Below are 16,464 nucleotides of genomic sequence, written 5' to 3'. Positions count from 1 at the left end.
CTGCAAACGCACTTCTACAGTAACTTTTGTATCAACTGTGACGACATCTTCGCTAATTTGGCAGACACATCAAGCCACAAACTTTCTAGAATAAACTGAGCACTAATTTGCAACATGAGAGCGTATTAATTTCGTAGAATAGTTTTTCAGTTTGTTGTTTCCGTTATCTATTCCGAAAATGCTGCTTTTTCCCACGGAACCATTGTACACTTTAAAACTGCTGGTTGCATATGGCACCTGAAACGTTGGGTGAAACTGAAACGTTGTGGCATCAGCGGCATCCTCTTAAAGGTGCTATTTGACTCTTTGTATCACTCTTAAAAGTACGAGAGGGAGTAGAGGTCTGACATTTCCCGTGCTTGAAAAAAATCCAAGACTTACAGAACTTCCGTTAAACCACCAAATAGTACCAAAATATGTACATTACTATTATCTAATTTAATTCTTTACTAGCTGTACCCGACGCGCGTTGCTACGCCAACAAAAAAATACATCATTATACTGATTTTCATGACAATCGGTTGAACGGGGCAGAAGTTGCTACTCTGCATTGCCACCTGGTGGCGAGTGGCTTCAATGAGCATATTATACACCTTCTCGGTGGAAAAATACATATATATAGCAATTTTCATAATAATCGGTCCAGGTATCAAGTGAAGCCGTGACTATACTCAAATTTTGTACTCACGCAGTTTGCAAGATCAATCAATCGCTAAAAATATCAAATAGAAAAAGTTTTAAATCCCCCCGTTGCATGAAAAGCCATTCAACAATAAAGAAAGAATTTATTTGTTCAAACTCAAGAAAAATGGCAACAGCTAACTTCTTATCAATGAGATCTTTCACGCGAATTAATTTCTGCAGCCGATAATTTTATTCGTATTTATCCAATGGATTGTGACTTAAATTGGAATAAAAAAGGAACTATCGATCGGATTTTTTTCGAACTGGTCTATAAACATTCCCAGTACCAAAAAAAAACAAACGGTGAAAGTTTCAGCCAAATCTGCCGGGTAGTTTTTGAGTTCATGGACGACATACAGACAAACATTCATTTTTGTATATAAAGATTAACTGATGTTTTTAGGCGTATTGAATTTTGAAAAGAATTAATGCGTACATCCTTGTAAATACATCCTTATTTATCAATAAATATATATGAATCGGTTATAAGGTCACCCCGCTTATAAGGTCAGTTTTGTGAAGTCCCGTGGAGTGATCTTATATCGAGGTCCGACTGTATATATGTAAGACATATTGTGCGTAATGTATTACTGGTAGTATACCCTCAGAAAAATTGATGGGAGCATCACTGCCTAGGAGACTCCAGGATTCAAGCGTAGCGAAGTGAACGGGACCGAGAGTGAAGCGGGAGAGGAGAATCTGGATGGGCATCGGCTGAGTGAGCCGAGGGATGATGGGTGCGGTGTCAGCCTCCCTTCGGGTTCGTTGCACTCGGAGTTGCGCGACAGGGAAGGACATCTTTTCGCGGGCGTGTTCGTCACTCGGAGACGGAGAGGGTGCGGGAAAGCATTTTTCCGAGATGAAGACAATGCCGGCGGAGGAGTGGTATTTATTTTGGTACACACTTGTGCCATAGAAATGCAAATTTAAGTGTCGGGGAAAGTGCTGATCGTCCCGCAGTTTTAAACTCGAAAGTAAAGACACAAATGGAGCGTCGTGAAACGAAAATTGCTCCACTCACTATGTGGATGACAGATTGCTTTCCTTTGGTGCAGGATTTTCCGTCTTAGGTCAGATTTCCGTCTTATTGAAAGGCCTCTGCTGAATTCTAGAAGGGTTGAAAATAGTAATCTTTTTGACGGAAAAATAAAATAAATATACAGTGCCCGCCGCTTATTAAAATCACATTCGTTCTGAGGATACTTGATTTTATGAAACGGCTGATTTTATAAACCGACATGCATACTCTCACTTAAAGAATGAAAGGTTTTGAAATTTAAATACAACTCTAAAAACGAAATAAATTTATTTCATTTATTTTTGTTTGAAGTGTCCCAAAATACAGTTGACGTTTTAAATAAACATGAGGTACATATTTCTTTTTATTTGCACAAGGGTTTTAATTAAACAACCATACAGTAATACTTTACCACAATGGAAAAGTTAAGATTCAATCTAGTTTGAAAGTTAACAAAATGTTCAAAACGTTTTGTAACTTTATACGTTATATTTTCCTCTTTGCTCTATAGTGCATCGGTTAACATCAAACACTTTTTTTGACGTCTATTACAGAGGGCAAGTTTGACACTGAGATCTCCTCACCTTCTGAGATTCCTTCACTTCTTGGTGCTTCCTTATCAAAATTTTACGTATGACATCTAAAAGTTTGATTTTGTAAAACGGCGATAGTGATTTTATTAAGGATGGTTTTAGCATATGTTTGATATTGCAATGACTCTGTTCTTCCAGTTTTGATTTTAAAAAGCGGCTGATTTTATAATCCAGTGATTTTATTAGTGGCGGGTACTGTATACGAAAGTTTTCTCTCCCTTCCAAACCACCAATCCTCTCTGACAGTTCGTTTTTTTTAACAAAGTCGCCTCAAAGTAAGCATATTTATTTAAATAATAAAGCAATATGAAAATATATGTCAGTTGAACTCGGTTAATACGAAATGTCAAAAATTAACGCATTTGTTCGTATTAGCCGTTATTCGTAACAACCGTAAATGAGTGATACTGTGAAAAAACGAAGAAATGCTTACCTATATTTAAAAATCATTACTACTAATTCACACATAGTAATCTAAATATTAATACATTCGGAAAATTAATCACTCCTTTCTTATACATGGATGTTTTTGGAAAATATTATAAAAGCAAAATGATAATCGAAAATCGCGGAATATGTTGTCCACAGGTAAACAAATGTACGGACTTTATTTTCTGTATAAAATATTTAATATATTTTTCTCTTTACACACTGGGACTTCTACTACCTAACAAAATAATGAATGTTTTCTGAAAAAGAAAATTAAAATATTTAACCCCGAACATTTTAAGTAAAGAGGTCAGAAATTTTTGTTCGTCTTAGCCGAAACTTTCAATTTTATTTACGTATTATACGTGAAATTTTTAATGTAATTAGATAGCAAACCAAACTTAACGAACAAAATGTTCGCTTTAGCTGTGATTTCGTATTAAACGTGATCATATTAAGAGAATTCAACTGTACTATATTTACTAAATTGCATTTGGACTATGAAGTAGAATATGAAGAAATGAAAAATAAAGCAAACGACTTAGATGTTCTGGTAAATATTTTTAGACCCCCTTTTTTTCCCTTCAAAATTTTAAATAGGATAATTCATTTAGAAATCATTGAAACGGGGGGGGGGGGGGGGGTACAGACAGATACACATTTCTCACAGCTCAAGATATTTCTTTTGATTGCTAGAGATTGGAACGAGGAGGCGGAGACATGACAGATACACATTTCTCACAGCTCAAGATACTTCTTTTAATTGCTAGAGTTTTTAAAACTAAGTTATTTGACTATTTATATATATTTTTGTTTTCGCTCTTTTTTAGTTGATGCCGTTTCAGTTATGCCGTTATACTGTTTAATGATTTTACTTTGTTTGAAAATGCCATTTTTTCATCGAAAAATTATTTAATGAACTATTAATTTATTGCGAAATGTTTTTATCAGAATGTAAGTTAACAAAAACAATACAAAAATGCTCAAATAATAAAAAAATAAGTAAAACAACAGTCCATAGTCTGTCTTTAATTATATAAGAAATTGAAACAGTCGGTGTAACTAAATGTGCTCATTCTCTTATTTTCCAGGTCCAACGCAAGCGCCGAATTATATCCCGTGTTCGCTGTAAAAACATCAAGAACGATTGTCCGAAGCCTACTTGCGAAGATCCCGTTCTGCTTCCCCAACGTTGTTGCAAAACATGCCCTGGAGAAGGTAATTGTTGTTTTATTATAGTACTAGTGGTACCCGCACGGCTTTGCCCGTAATAGAAAAATTAAAAGGTCTTTTGGTTCGCCTGTATATTTACAAATAATGTATGGTGAATTTTCTCGCCAATTGGCTTGTACCCATGTTACGGTTCCACGTTATGATAATTTCGTATCTCGCCAATTGGCTTGTGCCCATGTTATGGTTCCACGTTATGATAATTTCGTAATTTACTCGTCCATCTTATGATTATTTTGTTCTTAAAATTGGAATAGAAAAAGAACCACATTGAATTTTTGAAAAATCGCTTCGAGGTGCACACCTCCATGCTATAAACTAATTTTGTGCCAAATTCCATGAAAATCGGCCGAACGGTCTAGGCGCTATGCGCGTTACAGAGATCCAGACATCCTCCGGACATCCAGACAGAGAGACTTTCAGCTTTATTATTGGTAAAGATAAAGATTACTGAAAAATAAACACTTTAGTTCTTCTTCTGAATAATTAGAAACGATTAATTGTAATCGAAAGTATTGCCTGCAGCATCTTTTTATTTTTAAATTGAAAAATGTAGAATAATAGTAGGAACATTAAAAATCCGAAATATATTCTAGGAATCCTCTCCCGGGAGCTCCCAACTGGGTTGTTTCCAAAATTTTAAAAGTTTTCTTTTTTTTCTGAAAGAGCATGCTGAACAACATAGGATTTAACCAATTTTTAAATAATTTGACAAAATTTAATATTTTTTAACAGTTAGTTTAATCGGTGCGCAAATACAATTTATTTTTTTTACGCTTTCCTGGCGTGACATCACAAGTGATTAAATGCCATTCACAGATGCCATTAGTGCAGAGCGCAGTATTTAATTCACTTCCTTGCTCACATGGTCACATATACTGGCAACGATATGGTTGATAGCAAGCGTAGAGCTCAATGTTTAATTCGCTTCTTAATCTCATCATAACCTGGAAACGCGGTAGTCGGCATGTGTAAAAGCATTCAGCGCGTCAGTGGAGTGGCACGTCTTGTGACGTCATAAAAACCATGCCTTAACTCAGAAATCGGACATTTAAATTTTTTTTTTTTTTTTTTTTTTTGCTTATTCTATTAATTTCAGTCACTAAAACTCGAACTTTTGACTGAAGGAAACAACCCCATTGAAGAATATAATTTCTAAAGATCTTTTGTATTCCATTAGTAAACAAAAATCAGGCAATCCACGGAAAGTTATTGTGGAAATGATTCAGTAGAATCCCGTTCATCCGGCCTTCGTTCATCTGATGGATTATCCTGATCAAATTTGAAGACGTTTTAAAATAAAGGAGCGACTCATCCTCATGGAATTTTAAACTCTTCGACTCCCGTACCCACAGCCCTGTATTTTTCTGGAAATCAATGTTTTTATGTTGTCGATTTTTTATTTCTTATTTTGAAATTTACAAATAAATCTATCTATAATGTATAAGAATGGTTATATTTGGGTTGTATGTTCCTTATAGAAATCCAGTTTACGTTGGATCTTTGCTAAATTTAGCGCATAAGTGTTTTGATGCTGAAGTCGTAAAATTGCTCTTATGTGCATGTTGATGGGAAATTTTGCTTTGTTTCCAACTTTAATTTAAGCCTGATTGTTGAACATGAGTCACTTGAAACAACTTTTCTTTTCGACGCAGACTATACAACGCCGGGCGACGCAGCTGGGAATCAATATATGAAGAATTTTTTTTTTTTAATTTCTTCTTGAACTGTTTTATTTTAACGAGATTCTTCTGTATCACACGTGAATGTTCTTATTAATTTCAGAGATATCTTTACTAATAATAAAGCTGAAAGCCTCTCTATCCGGAGGATGTCTGGATCTCTGTGACGCGCATGGCGCCTAGACCGTTCGGCCGATTTTCATGAAATTTGGCACAAAGTTAGTTTGTAGCATGGGGGTGTGCACCTCGAACCGATTTTTCGAAAATTCGATGTGGTTCTTTTTCTATTCCAATTTTAAGAACAAAAATATCATAAGATGTACGAGTAAATTACGAAATTATCATAACGTGGAACTGTAACATGGGCACAAGCCAATTGGCGAGATACGAAATTATCATAACGTGGAACTGTAACGTGGGTACAAGCCAATTGGCGAGAAAATTCACCATACATACCTTTAAATATACAGGCGAAACAAAAAATCTTTTAATTTTTCTATTACGGGCAAAGCCGTGCGGGTACCACTAGTACAAAATATAAGCAAAAGATTTCCAAACATACGCTTTTAAAGTGAAAACTTTGTGTGCACGAAAAGAAGACGCCATTTCAGAGCAGCTCGCAAACTTCCTCCTGTATTAAAGCAAACGAAAACTACCAGGTGAGAAACAGCTCCACTCCACATCGGTATGAGAAGTAACAGTCTCGTATTTTTAGTCCGGAAAGAAAGCAAATCGGATCGCTTGCGAAAGGCTTAGAGACCGAAAATATCCCGAAATGTGGATTCACCAGCCTTTGAGGCGCAACAAGTGGCATGCGAAGGTGGATCCGTCGCATACCAAGCCGGCAATAAAGCTGGCGGGGAGGACGAGCGCGCTAACAATCTCCCGCGGTCCGCCTCTCTTAACCCACTTGCCGGGCACCCGAGAGGGTGCTAATGATGAGGAAGATGGAATGCAGGTGATGATGACGTCGATTTCATTTCGTCCGGTGGTTGCGTCGAATTGCTGCAACGGCTGGCAAGATGAGACCATAGAGCCCCTGCAGACGTGCGAAAGTTGTTCATACTTGCCTGCAATGGGCAAGCGGAAGTGCCGTGTTGAATGGGGTGTTTCCTTCAGTCAAAAGTACTACTTTCAGTCACTGAAATGGATCGAGCAAACAGGAATGAAAAAAAAAAAAAAAATTATTTGAATTTTGACATCTTGAATTCAAATTATGTTTTTCGCAATCACGAGTGTGTTTGTTTATGTGTGTGGGAGGTATGTGTGTAGGGGGTATGTGTATGTTTGCAGGCGTGTATGTGTATGTGTGTAGGCATATGTGTTTGTGTCTGCGTGCAGGTATGAGTGTGTGGGTGGTTATGTGTATGCGTGTGTAGGCATATGTGTTTGTGTCTGTGTGCAGGCATGAGTGTGTGGGTAGTGGTGTGTAGGTGTCTGTGTATGTGTAGGTGTCCGTATGTATGTGTGTATGTGTTTGTGTGTGTAGGTGTTTGTGTGTGTAGGTGTATGTATGTATGAGTGTGTATGTACGTGCGTGTATGTATGCGTGTAAGTTTAGGATATTGACGCAACCTGGAGACGGTTTTCGCTAGAGGAGCAGCATCGCGAGGCCGGCCCATCGACGTGACGGTGGTGCTGCAGAGGGTGTTGGCAGGAAAATAAAATGATAGGACATCAAAACAGTCAAATGAAAGCAATAAGCAATTGTGATTGCTCAAAAAAAAAAAAAAAAAAAAAACCGTGGAGCTAGAAAATACTTGTTTCCCCAACCTTAAACTTTATTATTATTTTTATTTATTTATTCATTATTATTTTTTTTTTTCTTTGGCAAGATATCGCCTTTTTGAGATTTTTCACTGCGAGCAATTATTAGCGGAACGAGTATGGGGTCGTTTCCAAAATTTTAAAAGTATTTTTTTCTGAAAGAGCATGCTTAAAAACATGGGATCTGACATTTTTCAAAATAATTTGTTTAAGTTTAATATTTTTAAAAAATTACTTAAATTGGTGAGCTTTCATTGTTTACACTTCTGTCGTGTGACGTCACAAGTGATGAAATGCCATTCAATGTTGCCATTCACAGAACAAAATATTTAATTCGCATCTTTACTCACGTGTATTGGCAACGATATGGTTGATAGCAAGCGTAGAGCAAAATTTTAATTCGCTTCTTGGTTATCATAACAAAGCTTGGCGAATAAAAGATGCGCCAAAGAGCATCATTTGTGACGTCATCAAGAACACGCCTTGTTTGAAAAATAGGACATTTAAAATAGTTAATTAAAAAATAACTGTTGGGAAAATGGAAGTATTTTCTGGTTCCATGTTTTTTTTTTTTTTTTCGCTTATTCTATCAACTTCAGTGACTAAAAGTTCTACCTTTGACTGAAGAAAACCACCCTATTGCTAGTTAAATAAAATATTCATTTGACGAAGTTTGAAAATGTCCTGAAGCTTCGTACTGGTAACCCTAGCGACTTTTTCACTTGTGACGTCAGCAGCGAAAACGACGACTGGACGTCTTTTAAGATTATTTTTTAGAAAATAAGTAAAAATTGAGAAAAGGGAGTAACTCACCCCATGTTATCGACCATGCTCCTGCAGAAGTTTTTTTTTTTTTAACGAGCTGATGTGTGCATCACATGACTTCCTTTTACTCCAATTTAATACCATTTCCCCATTATTGGCAATTTTAATGTGACTCAATTGTTTACACTCTAAATATCATCAACAGTGGCCAAATTGAAACCAAATTTGAACTTAAAAAAAAAATGCCAAATTTGGTGACAAAACTTGGCAACCAAAAGACTGGCGATATATCACCAAGTTCCGACAAATTATAACACCACTTGAGTTTAAATCGAAATTAACAATGATTTCCCCCTAAAAAGGGGCAAAAGACCCCCTTAGAACCATCCGAATGCAACCAAAAGGGAAGGTGCACAACTAGGCCCCGCTAGGAGTCTTCGTACCAAATTTCAACTTTCTGGGACATACCGTTCTTGAGTTATGCGAGATACATACACACATACGCACATACATACGTACATACAGACGTCACGAGAAAATTCGTTGTAATTAACTCGGGGGTCGTCAAAATGGATGTTTCGGATGTCTGTAGGTTCCTAGGCATATATCCACGTATGGTCGGGTCGGAAAAAAAAAAAAAAAAAACTCAACATTCATTCGGGAGTGAGTAAAATGGAAATTAAGGCCGATTTTTGAGTGAAATTTTTTTCGCGAATACAATACTTCCTTTTTTGTAAAAGGAAGTAAAATGGGAGGGGCGGGAAACTACCCTATTCTATAAGTGTTTGTTGCTTCCACAATCCATTAGAAGTCCCCCAGGCCATGTTGCTCGACATTTTTGATTTCCCTAATTTTTTTACTAGTTGTTTTTCACTACTAAGTGAGTTCAAAAGTTATGAAAGAAATTTTTTAGGCTCATACTTTTTTTACGCGCCATTTTAAGTTTTCCTAGTAACTAGAGATGTGTCATTCATGAACGAACGGGTTAAAAAGAATGAATCCTTAAAATGAACGGATCCGTTCGTTCACTTAAAAAATAAACGACCTTTCTTTTGAACGGTGAGCAGCTTTGAACATTGTATTGATGCACTTGTGATAAAATTGCATTAAAAAAATACATTAATCTTCAAATTTTTGACTCGTTTAATCTCCAAATTTTCCTTTTCTCAATCAGTACAATATATAAATTTCAAACATTTTCACTTTCTGCTTTTTATTGATCATTTTTCTTTAACTGTTGCAGTTCATTTGCAATTTTCCAATGTATCCATTAGTAAAGTTTTGTGTAACTTGTTTGTGTTACTAACAAAATAAACACTCCCCCCCACACGCAACAGCTAAAATCCTTCTAAAAGTACCCTTTATCACTTTTCTGGCCTTACTTTTGTTTTCTATAATATCCCTATCAACTACCATCTATATTGGTTTGGTTTTACTTTAACTTACTCGACGACTTCTAAGTCGCTTCTGAGATTTTAAATAGATAGTTCTGAGATTTTAAATTGGATTATTGCTGTCTTTTTTTTCCCCATTTAAAAAAGTGTTGCTTTTTTTTTCTGTTCTCATCGGTATTGTGAAATAATTTTAAAGTTCCCTAATATTTAGGTGAGTCTTCTTTTAAATTAAGTTATTCGGTAGTCCGGCTGCATTCGATACTTAGCATTTATAAGGATGATAGAATTTTACAGATAGTACGAGGGTTGATTCAAAAGTAAGGTTCCCATCAGTTTTACAAATATACAGCAGTCTATTTTCATTGAAATTTACAACTTTGGAAAGAAAAAACGTTTCTCTATTTTTATACATAATCGCCATCTTTTTCTGTGCATTATTGTCGACGATACCTTAATTTCTGTATCGAATGTCACAGAATTCCACCGCCAGAGTGGGACATGACAGTCAAAAAACCACTCCGTTCTTGAAATACACGGTCAGCTCAGTTATTTCCAGCCGAGGATTGCAATTTCGTGCTTATTAGCACTCATCAGCCCGAGTCACTTTCCTATGCCGGGCTGATGAGTGCTAATAAGCACGAAACTGCAGTCCTCGGCTGGAAATGACTGAGCTGGCGGTGTATTTCACGTATTTCTACTCTAGCCCTGGCTAATGGGCGGTAATTTACTGAATATACCTTGCCTTGGCTGCAATCTTCGAGTTGAACCAAACTATTGTTTCGATCACTCGTCTGTTATGCTAATTCTATATTAGCTACTAGTTTGTTTCGCACTCTTGGCTTCCTTAAGAGGTTTTCCATCTCCAGCTCAGTCACTTTCCTATGCCGGGCTGATGAGTGTTAATAAGCACGTAACTGCAGTCCTCGGCTGGAAATGACTGAGCTGGCGGTGTATTTCACGTATTTCTGCTTTAGCCCTGGCTAATGGGCGGTAATTTACTGAATACACTCCGTTCTTTATTGCAGTCCGGGTCTCGAGTTTACTGATTACCATTTCTTTTCGAAGTTTGAGGAACACTTTGGTGGCCAATGCTTCTGAAGAGACGACGAAGTCAAAAAAGGTGTGAAACGCTTTCTCACCAGGTTGGCGGTGGAATTCTGTGACACTCGATACAGAAGTTAGGGCACAGTCGACAATAATGCACAGAAAAAGATGACGATTATAATAAAAATGGAGAAACACATTTTTTCTTTCCAACGATGTAAATTTCAATGAGAAAAGACTGCTGCATACAGTGGCCGCCGCTTTATGAATCACGTTTGTTCGAAACAGTTTTGATTCCATAAAGCGGCTGATTCAATTACGCGGCTAATTCAATAAAATTGGATTTTTTCTGTTTTTGATAATTTGATTCATTAAAGCGACTGAGTCAATTAACCGGTGTCCTCTGTATTTGTAAATTTGGTGGGAACTTTACTTTTGGATTGACCCTTGTATTTTCAAAGGTTTATGAGTCTTGAAAAGGAATGCATGGCATGCAAAAAGTGAAGGAAGGGGCTGGTTATTCGTATTGTCATTCCAGGGAAAATAAGTTTCTGTGCACTCAGGTGGATTTTTCCTTCCAGGAATTAACGGGGATTGTCGAAACAACCAATATCCAGCGGCTGGTCGGTCAGTTTCGCTTTTGTGTTCTTGGGGAGTCGGAAATGCCGGGGAGAAGGAGAGTGGAAGAGGGAGATCGCCGGGAGTAAAGCTCCCTGAATTGATACCTTCGTCCCGGACACACTCGAAGGTGGTGCGTGAGAGATTTCGACCACCCTTTTCGGAAGAGGTTCTCCCGGGAAAAAAGGGAAGGCGCGTGACCCCTTGAATGGCAGCGAGGATTTGCGGCCGCCATTGTTGGGCCATAAACCTGTGGGAACAGCCCAGCCCCCTCCTTTCTGCGACACCTCGTATATATTCTCACCGTTTATTGCCCGCCTCTATGTGTTTGAGAACCCGGTCTCAATGGGATTTAATAGGCCTTTGTCGAGGACTGCCCGCCGTGAGCCACGTGTTTTTTCGCGCCATTTGTTATTGTTGTGCCCTCGGAAGGTGCATTGTTGGGGGTCTGGAGGCGTAAAAGTGAGAATTCCCTCTAAACAGTATTTTCTACTCCATTTGAATCGATGTTTATTCATGTGGTGGTGAGGCGCGGTTGGAATGCGGGTGTATTCCAGCGTTTAATTGCGCTCCTTTGTACGCTTTCGGGCGATACCTCACGATTCGACGTGAATGCAACTTTTTTTTATTGCTAGATTTTTGCACTTTTGGAAATTCGGTGAGAATGTCGAGGACTATCGAAATTAAAAAAAAAAAAAGCCTATTCGAGCAAAAGGTACTCATCCGATATTTTTGTTCTAAAATCGCGTAGAACTTGTACCCTTGTAGCACAATCGATTGGTTAACTGTGAAGCTTATGGTTGGTCAACGGTAGGCAATGTCCGCATTGGCAACCGTTACCCAACCCACCATTTGCCAACGAAGTGCCAACGATCTGCTACAGTGCCAAACAATTTCCCAACGATAGCCGATCGAAAATATTCACGGTTGGCAGGCCCAATGATGCCCAGAAACTATAGGGCCATCGTTGGCTCATCGTTTGTTGCCAACCCACCATACCCCACCGGTTTCTACAGTTGACCACCGTTGTTCAACCATCTCCCCACGGTGCGTACTACTTGGGTAGTCCGCAGCGAAAATTTACAACATTCTATCAACATTTGTTTCGAGAATGTCAGAATTTTTAGTGCTCAGAAACTTGATTGACTCACATTTAAAGCGAAAGTTTTGTAGGATATTTTTTCCCATAAATTCTCTACTCAGTATTATAATGTTTACATCTATGGTAACACTCCTCTTCCTGGTCTCTTTAGTCCATAACACAACGGCCGGTTCATTTTCATTATGTTTGTATTTTTCTTAGACACTACTTTGAGAGCTTCAATGTTGAAAATAAGTTTTAAACACCTTCGAGGCACTTTTTAGTTGGTCCAATCTCATCGATAATCTTTACCTTTCCTGAAATTGTCAAACTTTCTCTTGTTCTTTCCGTCCTCAAACTTAAGATGAAGCAGCGCGCTTATAGGTGCTATTACTTTTCATCACCTTTCATGTTAAAGGAGAAAGAAATAAATGAAAAAATGCCGAGTGAATTTTTATGCAATCTAACTAAGCGATAGAATAGTACAGCGTGGGAATTCCAGCTGTCAGTAACGCTAAAGGGATGAAAGTCCATTCTCACAATCAATATTAAGTAACCAATAACGAAGCCCATGCGTACGTATCGCGATTCCCTACCGAAAATTTTCGTGTTGCGGGTGAAAATTCTCGTCAGTTACTCGTGAAAAACTCGCGTTATAGCCATTTCACGTTTATCAAATCGCGTTGTAGCGGTAGCCTACTGTTATCACATACGAATTTTAAATTTTAAAATCCTTATATAAATAATAGCCGATGATCGAGTAACCCGCATGTTTCAACAATGAAACTCGCGCTCAGTGATGTTCCTATTAATTTTTCTGAGGGTATACTTCGAGTAATACGTTACGCACAATATTTGTATGCGATTATATACGTAATTTGTTATAATATAGAATTTTTTGGAGCAGGGGGTATATGTCTCGCGCCACGGCATGGTAATTTGATAATGCGTTTTGGTGATGTTTAACATGCAGGGAAAGGCTTGATTGTGGCAGGGCTGAACTCGATCCGGTAACTTAACTATTTAACTGGTAAGACCGTGTCATTTCAAGGGAATGAAGAAACGAAAAAGCGGTTGAAAATTTACGCTATCTACTGGAGTTAAGGATTAATCCAATGGAGTGAGGGTTACAATTTCAACTATCAAAATATCACCGAACAGTCGATTGCTTCGTTAAAATGTAGAAGAGAAGCAATTTTCACCCGTCAAACCTTGACGAGCAACTAACTATAGTTTGTTGTAGTTGCGAATTGTTAGGAAGAGAAATTTTGCATTGACTTTTTTTTTTTTTTTTTGAACTTAAGCCTGATTGTTGAATATACGGCACTTGACAACAATTTTTATTTTCAAGGTAGACCGAGCAAAGCCGGGCAATAATGCAGCTAGTTCAATATAAATAGTTTTATCACGCTTCTGCTCAATCTGCTGGTTTTCTATCCTTCCCTTCTTACCATTCTTACCGAACCTCTACTTTCTTTTCCACGTTGCTTTCTTCCTGGCTCAAAATGCATTCCTCCGGTGCAGTACTGGGGAATCATAAATGTATTTCCAAGTTCTCCTATCTTATCTCATCCCCATTAAAACCTCTTTTCCCGATAATCGATGACATGTTTTCTCAAATAAAAGCATAAGTGCTCAATTATTCTCCCAACTGCCTGCTATCGCTGTTTGAGTTTTGTTGTGACAACACGCGCTTCGCCGATGATAAAGTCTTCCAGAACCCGCTGATAACAATTGGAAAAGAGGACACGATTTGTTTAGCATATTTAGCAGAAATTGCGCGGTTCTAGGCAAGAAGTTTTTGTCATTCATTACTGTTTGATATGTTTTTTTTTTCTCACATCGTGTTGCGTCAATGGGAAAATTACAAAGTGTGAAATACACCGCCAGCTCAGTCATTTCCAGCCGAGGACTGCCGTTTCGTGCTTTTTAGCACTCATCAGCCCGGCATAGGAAAGTGACTGAGCTGGAGATGGAAAAACTTTTAAGGAAGCCAAGAATGCCAAACAAACTGGTAGCTAATATACAATTAGCGCAGACCAGACGAGTGACCGAAGCAATGGTTCGGTTCAACTCGAGGATTGAAGGCAAAGCATGGTATATTCAGTAAATTACCGGGGGCCCAATAGCCAGGGCTAAAGCAGAAATACATGAAATACACCGCCAACTCAGTCATTTCCAGCCGAGGACTGCAGTTTCGTGCTTATTAGCACTCATCAGCCCGGCATAGGAAAGTGACTGAGCTGGAGATGGAAAACCTCTTAAGGAAGCCAAGAGTGCCTTTCATGAATTTCATGTATTTCTGCTTTAGCCCTGGCTAATGGGCGGTAATTTACTGAGTACAAAGTGTGGTCTTAGTCCTTTTCGTTGACAACGTCTCGATACTTTACCTCAGCGTTTTTCAACTTTTCCGCTCACACTGTGGGGTTATTAGTTATTTTTATTAATATTAAATGATGTTGTTCTTGCTTTTAACATTTTAAATATTAATTGAGATCTACTAATATTCGGTGTAGAATTTATTTGCTTAATATTAAGCTGATTTGTATTTTAAATTATTTGTAGTTATTTAAGTGCATGCGGGACCAAGTGGATGGGACGAACTGAAATAGCTCATTTCGTTTACTTATTCAATAATTTATCAAATCACTTGAGCACCCCAAAGCAGAATGCTACTAAATTTGCAACGTACGTCGCAGAACAGATGGCTGAGCTGTAGAACAATGGGGTCGTTTCCAAAATTTTAAAAGTATTTTTCTCTGAAAGAGCATGCTTTTAAGCACATAGGACTGACCATTTTTTTAAGTAATTTATTTCAGTTTAATATTTAAAAAAAATTACTTAAATCGGCGCGCTTTCATTGTTTACACTTCTGTCGTGTGACATCACAAATGATGAAATGCTATTCAATGTTGCCATTCACAGAACAAAATATTTAATTCGCATCTTTACTCACGTGTATTGGCAACGATAGGGTTGATAGCAAGCGTAGAGCGCAATTTTAATTCGCTGCTTGATTTTCATAACGTGGAAACGTAGTAGAAAGATGTGCCAAAGTGCATCATTTGTGACATCATAAAAACCACGCCTTGTTTGAAAAATTGGACATTTTTAAAAATTAATTTTATTTCAATGACTAAAAGTAGTACTTTTGACTGAAGAGAACCACTCCATTCTGTTCACAAATGTGAGAGAAACCTCTGAAAATAAATAAAGATTTCCTTTCATAATCTTGTATGAAACGGGGTTTTTGATTTTGGGATCACGATTTATGGGAATGGTCACGTCTCTACGTGTACAATGCTTGAAACACTTGCAGAACAGTTTTGGTCTAATGATTTTACGTTGCAGAACCTCACAAAGTATTCTGCTTTGCGGCTTGAGCATTTAATTATTAATTATTTCATTTTCATTCTTTCATTTAATTATTCCTTTATTCATTCATTCACTTATTTTCTTATTCATTCAATATTTTATTCACTCACTTATATTTTCCCGTGTATTATGTTAATTAACTAATTTATTTTTTGTTTGTTTAATTTATCCTTTGATTTTTATTTAATCATTCTTTTATTTACTCATTCATTTGAGCAAACATATCTTTAATACATGAAATACACCGCCAGGCAATTCCATCCGAGGACTGCAGTTTCGTGATTATTAGCACTCATCAGCCTGGCATAGAAGTGACTGAGCTGGAGGTGGAAAACCTCTTAAGGAAGCCAAGAGTGCCAAACAAACTGGTAGCTAATACAGAATTAGCACTGATCAGACGAGTGACCGAAGCAATGGTTCGGTTCAACTCGAATACATGAAATACGGCGGTGTATTTCATGTTTTTGCCTTAGCCCTGGCTATAGGGCTTACTAAATATACCTGCCTTGCCTTCTGTATTCGAGTTGAACCGAACCATTGCTTTGGTCACTCGTCTGGCCAGTGCTAGTTCTGTATCAGCTACCAGTTTGTTTGGCACTCTTGGCTTCCTTAAGAGGTTTTCCACCTCCAGCTCAGTCGCTCCTATGCCGGGCTGATGAGTGCTAATAAGCACGAAACTGCAGTCCTCGGATGGAATTGACTGAGCTGGCGGTGTATTTCATATATTTTTGCCTTATCCCTGACTATAGGGTGGTTAACTTACTAAATATATCTTTAATATTTA

General features: G+C 37.7%; 1 protein-coding gene across 1 annotated transcript in view; it reads left to right on the top strand.

Annotated features, from left to right (window-relative positions):
* LOC129224241 (dorsal-ventral patterning protein Sog-like) overlaps positions 1 to 16,464 on the top strand; it is a 128,455-nt gene that overhangs the window by 88,943 nt on the left and 23,048 nt on the right. The window contains exon 3 of the mRNA XM_054858666.1: positions 3,816 to 3,942. Coding sequence (XP_054714641.1) covers positions 3,816 to 3,942 — 127 coding nt within the window. The remainder of the gene's footprint in view (positions 1 to 3,815; positions 3,943 to 16,464) is intronic.

The sequence above is a fragment of the Uloborus diversus genome, chromosome 6, assembly GCF_026930045.1.
Source record: "Uloborus diversus isolate 005 chromosome 6, Udiv.v.3.1, whole genome shotgun sequence".
In the NCBI taxonomy this organism is placed as follows: Eukaryota; Metazoa; Arthropoda; class Arachnida; order Araneae; family Uloboridae; genus Uloborus; species Uloborus diversus.
This window is presented reverse-complemented; position numbering and strand designations above follow the sequence as displayed.